At 44.3% G+C, this 19,531-nt stretch overlaps 1 protein-coding gene across 5 annotated transcripts in view; it reads left to right on the top strand.

The window, feature by feature from the left end:
- si:ch211-51a6.2 (neurotrypsin) overlaps window positions 1-5,832 on the top strand; it is a 54,724-nt gene extending 48,892 nt beyond the window's left edge. For all 5 annotated transcript variants that reach the window (XM_052041658.1, XM_052041657.1, XM_052041659.1 and 2 more), the window contains one exon: window positions 2,507-5,832. In XM_052041658.1, the coding sequence (XP_051897618.1) occupies window positions 2,507-2,862 (356 nt within the window). In that variant the 3' untranslated portion in view covers window positions 2,863-5,832. The remainder of the gene's footprint in view (window positions 1-2,506) is intronic.
- The last annotated feature ends 13,699 nt before the right edge of the window (window positions 5,833-19,531 follow it).

The raw sequence follows: 19,531 nt of genomic DNA, 5'->3' as shown, positions 1-19,531 counted from the left end.
GGTTTTGCGGCGGCAGTACAGTGCAAAGATTTAAAATTACTGTAAATTACAAAAAATAAATAAATAGTGCAAAAAAAAGGAATAATGAGGTAGTAGTGTTCATAGGTTCATGGACTATTCAAAAATCTGATGGCGGAGGGGAAAAAGCTGTTCCTGAATCATTGAGTGTGGGTCTTCAGGCTCCTGTACCTCCTCCCTGATGATAGTAACGAGAAGAAGGAATGTCCCAGATATGAAGGTCCTTGGTGATGGATGCCGCCTTCTTGAGTCACCGCCTCTTGAAGATGTCCTCGATGGCGGGGAGGGTGGTGCCCATGATGGAGCTGGCTGAGTCTACAACCCTCTGCAGCCTCTTGCGATCATGTGCATTGGAGCCTCCACACCAGGCAGTGATGAAACCACGCAGAATGCTCTCCACCGCACACCTATAGAAATTTGTAAAAGTCTTTGGTGACAGACCAAATCCCCTCAAACTCCTAACTAAGTAGAGCCACTGACGTCCCTTCTTCGTGATTGTATCAATGTGTTGGTCATCACTGAAACAATTCAGGGTGGACGTAACCTGTCCTTGACTCGCCACCATCTGCTGTGTTGCTGTGGCAATGGTGCAACCTGGTGGACACTTTCATATTAAGTCCCTAACGTTGGTCACCCAGATATGGGATCATCAACCTTTGACGTAACTAGTAGTGCCGCTGCCTCACAGCTCCAGTGACCTGGGTTCATTTCTGATCTCCAGTGGCATCCATGTGGAGTCAGTACATTCTCCCTGTGACTACGTGGGTTTCTTACGGATGCTGCTGATTCCTCCCACATTGCAAAGATGTGCAGGTTGGTAGGTCAATGGGCCACCGTAAATTGCTGAGTGTGTTGGTGGATGGTAGAATCTGGGGCGGCACAGATGGGACCATGGAATGAGTGTAGGATTAATGTAAACAGGTGCTTGATGGTTGGGGTAGAGTCAGTGGGACCAAGGTGTGTTTCAATGGTTTCTGACTCAATGACTCCAGTAACGTGAGGACTTCAGACCCCACTGCTAAAATGGAGGGAATGTGACAGAACCTCAGGAATCTACAGTGAATAGTTAAAAGTAGAATCTAGGATGTGGTTATTATTCTGCCCATGCTCCTCCACACAGGATTATGTCCTTTTCTGGTGTTACTGGTGAATTGGCTAGAACTTTGGATATTTACAAATCATTCTCCTAGTCAAATACCCTGAAAATGTTGTACATTATTAAATGAAGTATAAATGAGATTTTGATGTTGCACTCAAACAGAATTACTGTTCTACTGCCTCTCTAGCCCTGAAAAAAAACTAGTTTCTGTGCATAGCATTTAATTCTTGCAGTTATTATTTCAAAACTTCATCTGTCATAAACTGATAAAAATTGATTCTTTTATTTTATTCTTTTATATTTCTTTGTGCTATTTTAGCTTTTCCCTAAATATAATGTATGTTTCCTTTTTTTCTGTAAAACATTAGTTAAAAATTAGAACTTGTTATTTCTTGTTAGTTGTGGGAGTGCCTGAATGTGATTGGTTTAATGACATCACTGTTGTGGGTTTCAGACATGCCCCAGAGCTGACAGCATCCGGTGAGGGAGGGTAAAGGGGAAATCCAGGCTACAGAGATTACTACGTCTATCCTTGAAGATCAACAGCTCATATTTCAAGACACTGAAATATTGCAGAAAAGTTTAATCTCCATTTCAGCATAAAACCCTGGAAAAAAGAAGCAAATAGTTAGAGTTTACACCCAAACACAGCTCAGAAGCAAGCATTCCACATAAAGTGAAACATCTTCCTCCAAACTATTGAGCCTCCAGACAGCCAGTCATTATACTATTGCAGCAAACTAATATCATCAACGCTGAACTCCAGTCAGCAGAACTTGCTCACAGATGATCACTGGGCTTTCACTGCGTTGCTCTATGAACTGTTTTCTTGAAGATGCCAAACTGCCTAAAAACATCACTCAACATTGCAGAGCACCAGGACAACTGTCACATCTGTACTGGAGCTTTGAAAGATTCCCCAGTTATCCTTGACCAGAGCAGTTTGCCAGACCATTTCAGAGGCTAGTTAACAATCAATCAAGTCCTGAAGAAGGGTCCTGACCCAAAACGTTGACTGGCTGCTTTTCTCCACGGATGCTGCCTGGCCTTCTGAGTTCCTCCAGCATCATCGTGTTTTTCATCTGTATTCCAGCATCTGCGTTCCTTTGTTTCTCTAACAATCAAACACATTTGATGTCCATTTAAACTGGTCACATTCTCCTGTGTTTTGCCCACATCCCTCTAAATAATTTTTACCCATGTACCTGTCCAAGTGCTTTTAAATGTTGTTAACGTACCTGCCTCAACTGCTTCCCTTGACGGGTCCTTGGGAACACATGTTAACTTAGCAATTGGAAACTCTTGCCCTATCGCATTGAAATACAATGGCCAATACTGGCAGTTCAGGAGTCAACTAATACAGTAACTTATTGTTTTTCTAATTTTTAGGACGATCCTACTCAAGAACGTTACTTCAAGGTGCCGTTCCCTTACTACCAAAGGCCATCTGTCAAATGCGCTACAGGAACAAGTTTACGGACCGGATGATCTGTGCAGGCAATCTGTCCGAACACAAGCGGGTTGATAGTTGCCAAGGGGACAGTGGTGGTCCTCTGGTGTGTCAGCGCACAGGAGGACGTTGGGTGATTTTAGGGGTTACCTCCTGGGGATACGGCTGTGGAAGGAAAGACTCTCCTGGAGTTTACACCAAAGTATCCAAGTTTGTAAACTGGATCAAGAAAGTGACGAAAAGCAAAGTGAAAACTCAGGAAAACCTATTGAGCAAGGCAGTTCAAAAGGCATGAGATGGGGGTTGGGGGAACAAACAGAAGAGACTGAACTATTTCTTTCTCAGTTACACAAACTGGGTTCTAATTAGTATTCAGGCAATATGGTGGTTTTATGGTCACGTTACATCCACAGACTTGGATGAAGGAGGTGGGAATATGAATCCCAGCATGTAGCTGAGGAACTTAATTCCAGTTAAATAAGTCTGGACTGCAATGCTTCGATTAGTAATGGTGACCATAATACCACTGGATTGTCATTAACAACCCATCTGGTTCTCCGGGGAAGGAAATCCACTGTCTTTGTTTGTGAGGGACCTCAGTTTCACCCACATGTTGACCCACACTGAGAAAGGCCATCAAGCTACTCACTCACACAATTAAAGGTGGGCAACCTTCCACAAATGGTTAAAGTGAGGCTCTTGCCAGTCGACCTTGCAAACAAACTGCAAAAGGGATGTTAGAATAAACTTCAAACAGTTTCAAAAGTTGGGAGCAGGGGACTCCTTGGATGAGAATTGGCGGATGGTTGGTATCTTATGTTTTGTGTATTTAAAGCACGGAAGGGAGATTTCTCCCCATGTACACAAAAAATTCGGATGCGTTTCTTGGGTATGCCGTACAATCTCAGTATCAGCAGCGGAGCACATAACTCTTTCCTCTGAATGATTGTCTTGAGGACTAGAATGGGGTCAGTTTGGCTTGTGGTCCATGGCTTGTGGTCCATGGCTACCAGTCAAGTTGAGCGACAGTAATATAGGGAGGTAGGGAGGGGTGGGGTGGGTGAGTGATGAGGGTTCAGAAAGGCCAGTCCTGCTCTAATGAGTGCAGCCAGCTGGAACCCTTCACGTTAAACCCACAGCCCCAGCCTGACAGGGTTAGAGCAAGGAAGTGTCCAACGCATTGTCACAGTCGGTTGTCATGTCTGCAGGCTGATTGTTCTGGTATGCTGAAGAATTCCCAGCAGACTCATGCAGTAAGGAGTGCGGAACTTTGAGTGTTCGGTCTGCTGCACCCACTTTAGATGTCAGCTGAAGCGGCAGGCAACACCAGCTGCCCTTGACTGTAGCCTGAGTGTCCGAATCTCACCATCAGACCCCACACCCCACCCTGGTGCTCACTGCATCCACAAGTAACCTTGTGAACTGGTGCTGTCACCAAGTACCGATATTTCAATCTCTGAGTACATGGGCTAAATACAGCAAATGTTGGAAACTGAAGTAAAGCTGGAAATGCTCAGCAGGTCAGTCGGCATCCGTGGAAGGTGAGAGTGAATGCTTCAGGTTGATGACCTTAGGATTGATCTTATAGGGTCATACAGCATGGAAACAGGCCACTCTGCCCACCTCATCCATGCCAACCATGGTGCCCACCAAGCTAGCCCCATTTGCCCATGTTTGGCCCACATCCTGTTGAACCCCTCCCATCCATGTACTTATCCAAATGTCTTTTAAATTTTGTCATTGCACCTTCCTCAACCACTTCCTCTGGCAGCTCGTTCCATATACCCACCACCTTCTGTGTGAAGAAGTTGCCCCTCAGGGTCTTTTAAATCTTTCACCTCTTATACACTGCTATAAGGTCGCCCCTCAATCTCCTATGTTCCAAGTAATAAAGTCCCAGCCTGGCCAACCTCTCCCTATAACTCAGGCCCTCAAATCCTGGCAGCATCCTCGTAAATCTTCTCTGCACTCTTTCCCGTTTAATAATGTCTTTCCTACAACAGGGTGACCAAAACTGTACACAGTTACCTCTCTCTGCACCTCTCCCTTCCTTTGCAACTTAATGCATGTTGTACCACTATAATGTTTCCCAGTTCTGATGAAGTGTCATCAATCTGAAATGTTAATTTTCTTTTACTCCCAACAAACAGGTTGTGACGGCACTGACCTGCTCCATTCTGCTTTTGGGTATCTCACCAATTCTGTACACTTCCTGGACAGCAGGCAGCAATCGTCTGCACTTGGTAATTACACAGTGGTGTAGCTAGCAGAGCTGCTGCCTCAGAGCACCAGAGTCCTGGGTTCAATCCTGACGTCTAGCATCAGAGTGGACTCTGCACATTCTCCCTGTGACTGCATGGGTTTCACCCAGATGCTCCAGTTTCCTCCCACATCTCAAAGATGTACGTGTTAGTAGGTAGCCGCTGTGAATTGCCCCTCGTGTGTGGGTGAAGGGTAAAATGGGGATGTGGGGAGAATAAAATGGGATCAGCGTAGGATTGGGTGGTTGGCGGTGCGGATTCAGTGGGCTCTATGACTCTGTGACATTAATGTGCCAGTTTTCATTTATAAAGTGTATATGTTGTTTACATTAACCAAAGAAAATGTCCTCAAGAGCTTTTAAAATGCTGTTGCTTCCAACCATACAGATGAATGAATGTTACATATTAATTTGGTCTTGACAGAGTGCATTGCAACCAATTGCATGTAATGTAATGTTGAAATCTTTTGTATATGTTGCAGTTCCACAGACATATCAGTAGGTGGAACTCTGCTGCATTGTGCTGTATTGCAGTCTGTGCATCAGACTGTACATAGAACATTGAACAGTACCGTACTTGAAGAATTGTGACTGGGCATTACGTTGATGTTAATAATCACTCTGCATGATTTATTTCATATAAGCACTGCTGCCGCCAAAACTGTCACCTAATTTTTCCATCGTCATACAAGAGCAATATATAAAAATTACAGCTAGCAACTTCTAATGAATCCCTGTTAACAGTGAAAAGAAAGGCATTTATATTCCAGCTTTACACAAAAAAAGTAAATATTCCAATTGGACTTGGCTGCTATTCAATCTTCAAAGGAACAATGACAGACGCAACTTCCTATAGCACCCCTCATGACCGCTGGACGACCAAGATGCCTTGCAGCAGATGAAACACTGTTGAAGTGAAATTATAGTACAAAAGGTAGGAAATGAAGCACCCAAATTGTGACACAAATTGTGCATATTCAGCAATTAAATAAATGACCCATCAAACAGTTCTTGTGGTCTTGATTGGGAGATTTATAATAAATGTAATGAATTATTGAAATGGAGGACCTGTGATCTTTTATATCCCTTCAAGAAAACAGTTTAAGATCTTGCCAAAAGACGGCAGTGTTCCCATGGCACTACACTAGGAATGTCAGTGTAGATTTTGTGCTCAAGTCTCTGATTTGAACCTACAAATTGACTCAAAGGCCAGCTGGCTAACCCTACAGCCAGCAATGTAAGTGACTCCAGGGGGATACTATTTTGCCCAAATTTACAAACATAACAATAATTTTTTTTGTGTGTGGGAAGAGTAAGTCCTCAGAAAGTACTTTGTGCTTTTGGTCACAATAAATCACTTAAACGTGTTTGCTGAATCTCATCTCACCAATATTTAAAGAGGAACATTAACTTGCCTAAAATCAATATTTTAGGTTTTCAGCCAGGATTCTGTGAGGACTTGACATGGTGGAAAGGAGGCACAGAGATCTCAGCGAATTATAGGTCTTGAGCAACAGGGTGGGTGAGATCCTGGCAGGACTCAGCAGACATTTAAGTTCAGCCATTTTAGAAACTTGAGTCATTGCTACTAAATATAACATAGATAACAGGAAAAATAAGAATGTTTGTGGACTTATTGGAGTAAAATAGAACAATCTTTTAAATTATACGATCTTCTGGAGATGTTCTTCACAGAAAGTTATTGAATTTTAGTCTAGAAATCTGAACATTTGCACACTTTTTAATGAATAAATTGTATATAAAAGTACCCAGGAGTTCCTCCAGCATCTTGTGTGTTGCAACACACAACCTGAAACGCTGACTGTCCATTTCCCTCCACAGATGTCGCCCGACCCGCTGAGTTCCTCCAGTGCTTTCTGTGTTGCTCCAGATTCCAGCATCTGCAGTCTCTTGCGTCTCTATTACCACAGCGCTACTGGGGAGAAGTTCCTAAACTTAAAGCCAGTAGTTGGTAAAGAAATGGCGATATATTTCCAAGTCAGGATGGTGGGCAACATGCAGGTGGTGGGGTGCCTTCTGCCCTTCTCCTTGGTGGAAGAGGTCATAGGTTTGGGAGGTGTCGAGCTGAGAGCATTGTGTAGGTGGTGTGTACTGCAGACTCTGTGCATTGGTAGTGGTGGAAATGAATGTGTAGGGTGGTGGGTGGGGTACTAGTCAAGCAGGCTGCTTTGACCTGGAGAAGGGGGGGTTTCTTGTTTAAAAGCACCATGACGGGAAAATTATAACTCAGTAACAAGAGATAGTTTTTAAAACAAAAGCAAAACATTTCCTTCTGTTATATCTTCCACAGCTTGCAAAGGGCTTCATAGACAATGAAACCTTTATGATATGCAGCAGGATTTGCTGCTGCAGCAGATTAACAGCTTTGCTTTTGGGTGTTGAAGGTAACCATCGGCCAGGACACGGGCAATAGTCTCTTGCTCTTCTTCGAAATGGTGCCTTCAAATCTTTCAATCTGGGGCCTCGGATTGATGTTTCATCCAGGAGATGGAGAGATGAGCTCGTCACAGTCTTTCTATTGAGTTGCCGATCCCAGCACAGCCACCACTGGGGATTCCAGGTGGGAGAGTTTGCAGTTCCCCACGGAAAGTGGAGGGGGTCCTCTCCAAGTTGTGTCTGCACAATTTGTCACATCTACCTCAGAGTGGGATTAGCAGAAAAAGGAAAAGAGGAACTTGGATTTCTGTAGCACCTTTCACATCCCTTTCAGGATGTCTCAAAGCCAATGAAGTCTTGTGGTATAGAAAACACGGCAGCCATTTTGTGCACAAACTGACATGAATAGTGATGTAATGATCATAACAGCAAAAGGAAGTACTGCACTGATGTGTCAGCCTGGAGCTTGTGCTCAAGTTGGGAATAAGTTATAAACCTTCAAACCTTGGAGTCACAGCCAACAGACAAGTAATTGTTATTCTTCTTAGTAGAAGTGGATGAAAGTTGTAATATGCTTGGTCAGTGGAGCTTTTTACTTACTTGCTAATTAACATCCAGAGACAAGTGTACGAAAAAAAGTTAAAAGGCCTGGATCAGTTAAAAATTAGACTGAACATCTAATAGTTGCACTGGTAGGATAGCTTTTGTGTAGGGTTCCAGGACAGTAACAGTGGTGAAAGTTGCGACTCAGAAGAAAGAAAAACAGAAATAAAACATATCTATGAAGGGCCAGTGTGGAAATATTTTGGACATACAATATATTTTACTTCAGAAAGAGTAGGGAGTGAATTCAGGCCGTTCATTGAACATTGGACAACATTTGCCTGAAGGACAACGTTTTGATCCACAGAATGGTGGGTGGATTTAAGGGACTTGTGCACCAGTGCCATCTGTTGTTGGGAAACTCAAAGGTCAAATATGATGGTAATTATGACGTCTTCAGTTAAATAAACAAGCAATTATGGAGCTGCAGCAACAATTATTTGGATTCATGTGGAATGAAATGTCCCAAGAAACTTAAAAGAGGAGGTTCAGGAGACAACATTTGGCAGTGAGCCACAGGATGATGCTGTACTCAGGCACCACTGAGTAACACTGATGAAGTAACATTGCAGGACAGGAAGTGGGTGCAGTCTCACCATCCCCACAGGCTGCAGCTCGGCCTGTGTATTGTGCTTTTAGTTAAGGTATTGTGGTGTCAGATAGAATCATAGACTACTACAGCACGGAAACAGGCCCTTCAGCCCAACTCATCCATGCCGACCATGGTGCCCACCAAGTTAATCCCATTTGCCCTTATCCCTCCAAACCCCTCCTAGCTATGTACTTATCCAAATGTCTTTTCAATGTTGTTAGTGAACTTGCTTCAACTACTTTCTCTGGTAGCTCATTCCATACCACACTCTGGATGAAGAAATTGCCCTTCAAGTCCCATTTAAATCTTTCACCCCTCACCTAAAGTCTGTGCTTTCTAGTTCTAAGTTCCCCTTCCCTGGGAAAAAGAGCATGTGCATTCACCCTATCTATACCCCTCATGATTTTATACACCTCTATAAGGTGAATCTCCTATGCTCCAAGGAATAAAGACCTAGCCTGCCCAACCTCTCCCTATAGCTCAGGCCCTCAAATCCTGGCAGTATCCTTGTAAATCTTCTCTGCACTCTTTCCAGTTTAATGATGTCTTTCCTATAACAGAGCAACTAAAACTATACACAATACTCCAAGTGTGGTCTGTTGTACAACAACTGCAACATAATGTCCCAACTCCTATATTCAGTGCCCTGACTGATGAAGGCCAGTGTGCCAAATGCTTTCTTCACCACCCTGTCTACCTGTGATGCCGCTTTCAGCGAACTGTGTACTGAGGGCCCTCTGTTCCACAACACTCCCCAGGGCCCAACCATTCACTGTGTAAGTCCTACCTTGTTTTGACTTACCAAAATGCAACACTTTGCAGTTATCTGAATTGAAAGCCACTTGACAATCCTCAGCCCACTTCCCAAGCTGATCAAGATCCCCCTGTAATTTTTGATGACTTTCTTTACTGTTTTTGATACCAAGATCTCCAATATATAGTGGATGGAGGGGTGCACTAGTCATAGTTTCCCCAGTGAGTGGGCAATCTCAACAGTGCCCAAAGCCGGGGACGCTGGATGGGAAACCCACCATTCTCCCATAGAAACTGGGAGAAAAAAACGTCATCCCCATATCGTTACTGTGCAACTCATTGCATCTGATTCAGGGTGGGATTAGCAGGGAAAGAAATAGAAGGATTTCCATTTCTATGGCGCCTTTCACATCCCTTTCAAGTTGTCTCAGAGCTCTTTACAGCAAGCCAGTGAGGTGCTATGAACTATGGACACCATTTAGTTCACAGCAAACTCGCACTGATAGGAATGTGATAAGGATGATGCTGCATCTGTAAAAATAAGTCTTTTAAAGAGCCTCTGGTCACTGTCCACTTGGCTGAATAATTTGCATGCTCATGTGAATCCTTGTGGGTACCTCTGTGCATCTATATTGCACCACTGCCTCTGCAAAACATCCCAAAGTGTGCTGCATGTGCAGTGTTAAACAGAACTCCTTGCCAAGCCGCATAGGGAGTAGGCTAATAACTTTGTCAAAGAGGTAGGCATGACAGAATATCTTAAAGGAGGAGAGAGAGGTAGACCATTTTAGGGAGAGAATTCCAAAACTTCAGACCTTGGCTACCGGACGCACAACGAACAGCAGTAGTTAAGTTCAAGGCCTAAATAGATAGAATATAGAGGTGACAGATGCCCAGCCCCATCTCTTCCAGGAATTTAAACAAAATGCTCCAGAGAATCTTTTTAATGATCCCAGCATGCAAATTCTCTTGGCTGCAGTTGATGGGGAGAACAAGGTGGGGAGATAAACAGAGGAGACACCCTCAAGTACATGAATTGAGCAAAAGGCCAGTGAAGGAACGCACAGAGGTACCCACAAGTATTCACATGAGAACGTAAATTATTCAGCCAAGTGGACAGTGACCAGAGGCTCTTTAAAAGTCTTTTTGTTTTGCCTTAAGGTGCCTAATCTGCTCTTGGGATTATCTGTGGATCATCATTGGCAAAGCAAAGGCATGAAAACACCCAAACCACACAGCAATGTGTCATGCCGGGAGTGACTGGAACACTTGAATGCTACGCCCTAAATAAAGCAGCAGTGAAATCAGTGCAGCAAGAGGGTCAGAATGTTAAACAATCGCGAATGAAGCACAAGTCAATGCCCGACTCAGACCTCAGTTCTGATTAAGACAATGACGGCACAAACAAGATATTGCTTCAGATACACCTCATGTTCTCATGATGCAGAAGGAGGCCATTTGGTCCATCGAACCTAAGCAAAATAAGTTACCTACTCCCCGGTAACTTATTCTCTCTCACATGCCTGTTAACTTCCCCATGAATTCTCCTACCACCCACCCAAGTTCAAGTGCATTGTCATAGGCATTCATAGCCAGGGTATAAATGCCATAAGACTTAACTTTTAGTAGCAGCAGTACAGTACATTAGAAACACGACCAACAAAGTTAACATAGGCTTAAAATAAATTGTACATGACTTACACAACAAAATAAACATAACGACACCAGTGCAAGTTGAGGGAGAAAAAGAAATATAGTCCGAGGTAGAATTTGGGTTTCTCAGGTGGGTTCAAGGACCTGACGGCAGTGGGGAAGAAGCTATTGTTGAACCTTGAGGTGTGGGTCTTCAGGCTCCTGTACCTCCTGCCTGATGGCAGCATCGAGAAGAGGACACGGCCCGGATGGTGGGGGTCCCTGATGATGGGTGTCGCCTTCCTGAGACATTGCCTCTTGTAGATGTCCTCGATGGTGGGGAGAGCTGTACCTGTGATGGAACTGGCTGAGTCCACTACTACCCACACTGGGGGCAATTTACAGTCACCAACTAACCTTTGAACACATCTTTAGGATGTGGGAGGAAACCAGAGCACTCTGTGGAAACCCACGTGGTCACAGGGAGAAGGTGCGAACTCCACACAGACAGTACCCGAGGTCAGTATCAAACCTGGTGAAGCTGGAGCAGAGGACTATATGTGAGAAACAAAGGACTCCAGATGCTGGAATCTAGATGAAAAACACGATGATGCTGGAAGAACTCAGCAGGCCAGGCAGCATCCGTGGAGAAAAGCAAGCGGTCAACATTTCGGGTCAGGACCCTTCAGGTCATGACCCTCCCTGAAGAACAGCAATGGAGCAAAGCAACCTGCAGAACCAACAGATCGAAGCTCTGCAGTCTGTCCGCATCAGATTGTGAATGATGGTGGACAATTAAAGAGCTAATTGGAGGAAGAGGCTCCAAGAACATCCTCACCCTCAGAGATGGTGGGGTTTAGTGTGCAGGTGCCAAATACCAGACAGAAACATTTGCAACCACATTTTGTCAGAAGTGCTGACTGGATGATTCATCTTGTCTTCAGCCATCACAGAATTCAGTCTTCAGCCAATTGAACTCATGAAGGAGCTGAAGCCTACAGAACCAGACAACATCTCACCTGTAGTCCTGAAGGACTGTGCTGCAGAACTAACTACACATCTATCCGAGCTGTTCCATGTAACCCACATGGTTACAGCACCAAGACTCAAAAGATTCTGCAGATGCTGGAATCTGGAGCCACACACACAAAATCCTGGAGGAACTCAGCAGGTCAGGCAGCATCTATGGAGGGAAATAGACAGTCGGCGTTTCAGGTCGAGAGCCTTCATCAGGACTCAATGATTTCAGTCCTGATGAAGGGTCTCAACCCGAAACGTCAACTGTTTATTTCCCTCCATAGATGCTGCCTGACCTGCTGAGTTCCTCCAGCGTTTAGTGCATGTGGTTACAACACAACAATGTGGAAAGTTACTCAGGTATGTCAACCCCCCATCCCCCTCATTATTTTATCTACCTATGTCACGTCATCCCCCAGCCTCCTCTGCTCCAGGGAAGACAAACCCAGCTTATTCAGTCTCTCCTAATAACTGTAACACTCCAATCTATGCAACACCCTGGTGAATGTCCTCCGCACTCTCTCCAGTGCAATCACACCCTTGCCCATAGTGTGGTGACTAGAACTGTGTTGTGTTGGAATTGCATTGGAAAATGACACCAACGAAGCCCATTATTGTCCATCTGCAGGTAATAAACCACATGGCAACCATGTAATTTTCTGATATTGCTTCACACCTCAATCTCAGAAGTGGGAATTTACCTTTTAGTTTAGTACTTTGAAAAAAAATGGCTTGCAAATTATGAGGAAACTATGCAAATCACTGGCAAAGTAGAGAATTCCTAAAAATGACACAGTTGCTGGTTTTGCGGCATGAATTCTGACCTTTCGTGCTCTCTTCCTCTGTTCTGTGGTTTAAAGAGAGAAAGATGGAGGGGAGACATGATGGGGGTTTATAAGTTTATAAGAGGCATAGGTAGAGTAGGCAGTAGCTTTTTACGGTGTCTTTTTCCCAGGGTCAAAATGTCTAATACCAGAAGGCATGCATTTAAGGCGAGAGGGGGTAAGTTCAAAGGAGATGTGTGGGCAAGTTTCTTACACAGAGAGCGGTGGGTGCCTGGAATGCGCTGCAAAGGGTGGTGGTGGAGGCAGGTACGATAGAGACAATCAAGAGCCTCTTAGCTAGGCACACGAATGTGCAGAGAATGCAAGGATATGGACCGTGTGTGGGCGGAAGGGATTAGTTTAAATGGGCGTGTTTAATTAGTCATATGTCAACTAGACATTAGTTTAATTAGTTCAGCACAACAAGGTGGGCCGAAGGGCCTGTTCCTGTGCTGTACTGTTCTGTGTTCTATGTTTGTGTTTGTAAAGCATCTCTCATGACATCCCAAGATGCTTCACAGGCAATGATGAACCTTTGAAGTGCAGTCACTGTTGTAATGTGGGAAGTATCCTGTGTGTACACAGCAAGCTCCTGCAAACAGCATTCTGATAATCTGGTATAGTAATTCCCCCACACAATCAAAATCATCCCACACAATGTCCTGCCTCCACCTTCTGTGGTTAAGGATCAAATGGCACCTTCAACAATGCAACTCTCCCACCTGTGGTACCATTGGCTCATCGAGCAGGAGTTTCACTCTCAGGTCTCTGAAGCAAGTTTCAAACACACAACCTTCTGACTTGGAGGCGAGGGAGCAATTCACCCAACCACAGTAAACTTGGGCTGAAGTGAAAGTACCAAACATTACCCTATCTTTGATAAATTGGTTTATTATTGTCACATGTACTGAGGCACAGTGAAAAACTTTGTTTTGCATGCCATCCGTACAGATCATTTCATCACATCAGTACATCGAGGTAGTACAAGGGAAAACAATAACAGAATGCAGAATAAAGTGTTACAGTTACAGAGAAAGTGCAGTGCAGGCAGACAATAAGGTGCAAGGCCTTGACGAGGTAGATTGTGAGGTCAAGAGTCCATCTTATCGGACTGTTCAATAGTCTTATAACAGCAGAATAAATGCTGTCCTTGAGCCTGGTGGTACGTGCTTTCAGGCTTTTGTACCTTCTGTCCAATGGGAGGGGGACAAAGTGAAATGTCTGGGGTGGGAGGGGTCTTTGATTATGTTGTTGGCACTTTACTAAGGCAGCGAGAAGTGTAGACAGAGTCCATGGAGGGGAGGCTGGTTTCCGTGATGTGCTGAGCTGTATCCACAACTCTCTGCAGTTTCTAGCAGTCTTGGGCAGAGCAGTTGCCGTCCCAAGCCATGATGTATCTGGATATGATGCTATCTATGAGATCTCCTGACTGTGCTTAACTCCTGTGCCATTCAAAGCATTTCCGAAAAACTTTAAATCATGTCAGGAAAAAGCTCAATAAACATGATAAACCATGCATTTGCTGCCCTTTATCCCTCCACCAGAAAGAAGGTCAAAAGCCATGGGGAACACCACCCCTTGGAAGTTGGCCTCCAAGCCACACCCCATCCTGACTTGGAAATATATCATTGTTCCTTCACCGTCGCTGGGTCAAAACCCTGGAACTCCCTCCCTAACAGCCTTGTGGGGTCTACCCCCACCTCAAGGACTACAGGGAAGGCAGCTCACCACCACCTTCTCAAAGGTGACTAGGGATGGGCAATTAAATGCTGGCTCAGCCTGCGAAGCCCACATCCCTTGAATGAACATAACAAAAATAGTGGGTCAACTGGACTATGTTCATGGTGATCCCTTGTGTCCTATTTTACCAGATGAATTAAACTTTAACAAGTTAAAATGGCAGACAGTGGAATGTTTCAGGTTAAATATTTGTCCACCATTACTACCAAAAGTAAGTAATCAGTATTCTTATGTGTACAGAAGTAGATAATGGAAAATGGACCTGGTATCAAACCCTGCAGTATATGACATGGCCTCTCATCCTCCTGCCAATATTGTAACTCACACGTTCTTCTTTCACCTCCCCCCGTGATCACCAGATGGGCTCCCAGTACCCTCAGTGTAGCCTCTCCCTCACATATTTCATCAGCTCGTGATAATTAAGATAAGATAAGATATCTTTATTAATCACATGTACATTGAAACACACAGTGAAATGCATCTTTTGCGCAGAGTGTTCTGGGGGCAGCCTGCAAGTGTCACCACGCTTCCGGCGCCAACATAGCATGCCCACAACTTCCTAACCCGTACATCTTTGGAATGTGGGAGGAAACCGGAGCACCCGAAGGAAACCCACGCAGGCACGGGGAGAACGTACAAACTCCTTACAGACAGTGGTCAGAATTGAACCCGGGTTGCTGACGCTGTTGGATATCAACACCTACAAAACAAAAGATTTACTTGGGCAGGGTGATGAGTGTGCTCAGAGATTCACAGCACTTGTCCTGGTTTTATATGTTCTCCTTGCCCTTGCTCCATACCCATCTCTGTAATCTCCTCCAGCCTTGTACTACCCGCTCCCCCCAATCCTGGCTTCTTGCTCTCTCTCTGATCTTAATCGCTCCACCACTGGTGACTATTGGTTACCAAGCCCTCTGGGATTCCCCGCTAAACCTCTCTACCTCTGTTCTTTATGACTCTTCTTAAAACCTACTCTTTTGAGTAAGATTTTAATCATTGGTCTTAATTGGTCTTAATTTACAATGTGTTCAGAGTCAAATCTTATTTGATGTCACTTCCACAAAGCTCATAGGTTTCACTAGGTTAAAGCCACTATATAAATACATCTTATAGTTGCTGTGGGAAAGGAGTCTGCCAGACAATTGCAGACTGTTTAAATAAAACAAATAATAATTACTGTTTAAAATCACAGCTAACTTGATCTGCCAGAATCTTTACTGTAGCTAAGGCTAATGCCAACAAATAGAGCACTCATAAACAGAGGACATGAAAACTAGAGCACACCTACACAGGCGGCATGGTAGTGTAGCGGTTAGCGCGATGCTATTACAGCGCCAGCGATTGAAGTTTGATTCCCGTTGCTGTCTGCAGGGAGTTTGTACGTTCTCCCTTGTCTGCATGGGTTTCCTCCGGGTGCTCCGGTTTCCTCCCACATTGCAAAGATGTACAGGTAGGTTAATTTGGGTTTTAAAAAAAATGGGCAGCGCGGACTTGTTGGGCCGGAAGGACCTGTTACTATGCTGTAAATAAAATTTAAAAAAAACTCAAACAACAAGAGTTCAAACAAACGGGGCATGCACAAATAAAGCACATGTAATTAGAGCACACACAACCAGAGCATGCACAAATAGGGCACGCACAAAGCATGAATAAACAGAGCATGCACAAATAGAGCACCTGCAAAACTAGAGCCAGCACGAGCAGGGCATGCACAAATAGAGCACGCACAGACAGAGCACATTCAAAAATAGAGCACACACAAACAGAGCACATGCAAAACAAAAGCACAAACAATCAGAGCATGCAAATGTAGAGCATGCACAGAGCCTTCAAAACTAGAGCATGCACAGAGCATGCAAAAATAGAGCATGCACTAGCAGAACACACACAGAGGATGCACAAATAGTGCACGTACAGATATAGTATAAATAAATAGCACACACGCAAGCAGAACACACAAACAGAACACACACAAAGTGACATTCAGCTGAAAAAAATCTGGAAAAGCTGCAGCAGAAACATGTTATGTGATCTGAATGCAAACTGAGATTCTGCAATACAGTCACATGTTCATCTGTAAACTTTACAGTTCTGTTTGTTCTGAAAGGGCTGATTCTTCATCACAGAAGTGAAGCCAGAAAGGTCACGGTGAAGTGAGGCTGACCCAGGAGACACCATTTCAGTTCAGAGCTTGTACTTTTAAACTTGACTTCCCCTTCTCTCTGTTAAAAGTGACAGGATATAACTCTTGGATTGTTTAAAATCAAGAACAGGATAGATGAAATAAATAAAGTCCAATTAAAAACGAGGCTCACATTCCTCTGCCCCTTTTGAGTATCTTTCAGGACTTCCAAAGGCAATTGACACCCATTGAGGTATCGCCTCTTTTGTATGTCAGAAACATGCAGAGAGTTGAACAGCAGGATGCCACCCGGTGGAAGGTGATAACGATGACCATCCTCTGTTTTACTGATGTTAACTAAGTGATAAATATCGACTGGTGTTGCAGGGAGAATTGCCCTTCAAAGGAGTGCTGTGGGACCTGCTCCAAGAGCAGGTGGAACTATGGTTTAAGGTCCCACCTAAAAGGACAACCATTAGGGGGGGATCTATGGATAACCAAGGGGCAGAAATTTAAGCTGATTGGGAAAAGAACCAAAGACAACAACAGGAAAGATTTTGCAACGGGTGGTTGGCGTGTGGATTGGGCTGTCCGGCTGGTTTTGGGAAAACAGGTTCAAAAGTAGTTACGTGGGAGTAAAATTAAAACACAATCTAAACCTCAGCTGATACCCAACCCAGCCAGAACCCAACACCTGCAGTCCTGTTCCATTGGGCTTGGTCCAACCCTGGCCCTAGTTGCATAAATATTCAAGGGACAAAAGCTGGATGTAGATGGGAAAGCAGCCAGAGAGTGAGACCAACCTTCTCCACAAAGGTAACAATGTTTTGCTATCGCCAACCACTACAAAATATGCAGCAATGCAGGAAGAAATATCATGATCTCACCAGATCATGGCAAGACAGGTAGACAGGGTGGTGAAGAAGGTGCTTGGCACGCTGGCCTTCATTGGTCAGGGCATTGAGTACAAGAGTTGGGATGTCATATTGCAACTGTACAAGTCATTGGTGAGACCACGTGGAGTATTGTGTGCAGTTCTGGTCGCCCAGTTATAGGAAGGACGTCACTGAGCTGGAAAGGGAGCAGGGAAGATTCACCAGGATGTTACCATGACTGGAGGGCTTGAGTTATAAGAGGAGGCTGAATAGGCGGCGACTTTGTTCCCCTGGATCATTGGAGGCTGAGGGGTGACTTTATGGAGGTTTATAAAATCATGAGGGGCATAGATAGGGTGAGTAGTCACAGCCTTTTTCCCAGGGTAGGGGAGTCTACAACCAGAGGACATAGGCTTAAGGTGGGAGGTGAAAAATTTAAAAGGGACCCAAGAGGCAACTTTTACACAACTTTGCCAGAGGAAGTGGTTGAGGCAGGTACATTTACAACATTTAAAAGGCATTTGGATGGTCCTCGGATAGGAAAGGTTTAGAGGGATATAGGCCAAACACTGGCAAATATGACTGGCTTGGATAGACAGCTTGGTCAGCATGGACAAGTTGGACCGAAGGGCCTGTTTCCTTGCTGTACAATTCCATGACTCTGTGACTCAGATGTGTGAAGGTCAGACCTCTGCACCCTAGACTTGCTGCTGGCTTTTAGCCACAATACACGATTCCTCACAAGTCTGAAAAGATTCTGCAGTAAAGTGGCTCAGCTATTTGGTGCTTTGATGGTTACGAATTCAAAAGTAGCTTTTAAAAGAGGAATGGACGTACAATCAATGAAGAGGGAAATTGGGGGGTGTTACCAGTTGGATTGCTCTTCAAAAGAACCATCATGGACTCCACAGGCTGAATGACCCCTGCCTGTATGGTATTATTGTCTCATTTAATAAGTTGTCTCAGCAGCTCTCACACCTTACTGCCTCCCTCAAACTGTTCAGTGTCCCAGAAGTTGTTGGAGAAAGCAACAGTGGGTTTGATGTCCACATCATTATTCTATAAAATATCCCATCAAATTGCATTGAGCAGAAGATATCCCATGGATTGGGAATCACCAGTTGCTGGACTACTTTTGCAGTTCCCTATGAGCTTTGCAAATACAGCAGCTCCCTCCCAATATTTGCATTTATGATGTTATAATAAATTAAACTTGAGACAGAAAGTCAGAGTTGTTATTCAGTGATGTAATGCTTCATGATGAAATTTAAGCTCCTGCAAACCATCCAAATCCAAGGTGCAAAAATGTTAGAATTGAACCTTCAGAATCTCATCCTGGCAACTATTGTTCCCGTCTGGCTGCACTACCTTGTACCAGATATGGTCTGACTAAACTGACCTGTTGTCATTGAGTCCAGATGAAGGTTCTTGAACCAAAACGTCGACTGTCCATTTCCCTCCACAGATGCTGCCTGACCCACTGAGTTCCCCCAGCAGTTTGTTCTCTGCTGTACTGTTCTATGTTCCTCTTTTGATTTAAACTTTCTTCCCCTCTAGATGTCTTTCTGCATCCAGTTTGATTTCATTTTATCCTATTTCTGACTCTGCGTTTTCCTGTATTTTCTTAAAATTGGAACTCCAATTTTGCTCCAATTACTATCCAGTTCACTGTGGTTTTTCTTCCAGTTCCAGCGTTGAAGAAGTTCTGCTCCACCCTCTGATGGGATTTCCATTTCCTTCTTTTCTGCAATTTCTCTGTTTTGTTCTCAAGTTAAGGAGATAGACTGTCACGTTCATTACTCATTTAGATTTCAAGTACCCCAGTAACTCTGCTGTACTTTTACAGAGACATAAAAGGAGGAGAGAGCCATTTAGCCCCTCGAAATTGTTCCACCAGATGACCTGCATCCCACCAGGATTCTATATCCTTGCCTACCTAGAAAAACCAGCTTTGAGTTTTCAGCTGACCCACATCCTCAACCAAGAGAGATTTCCAAACCCCCACCACGCAATGTGTGAAGGAGCAGCTCCTGAGCAGATTGGCCTGGATAATGATGGTAACATTGAAGTAAAGTTGTAAGTGACCAGCTGACAGAAGCCCCACAGAGCTCTAGGAGTGTCCCAGCGAAATGCAAAAATAGGAGTCTGA

Source organism: Pristis pectinata, chromosome 30 (assembly GCF_009764475.1).
Source record: "Pristis pectinata isolate sPriPec2 chromosome 30, sPriPec2.1.pri, whole genome shotgun sequence".
Taxonomy (NCBI): domain Eukaryota; kingdom Metazoa; phylum Chordata; class Chondrichthyes; order Rhinopristiformes; family Pristidae; genus Pristis; species Pristis pectinata.
Note: the sequence above shows the minus strand (reverse complement) of the source record. Positions and strands in the feature narration are given on the sequence as shown.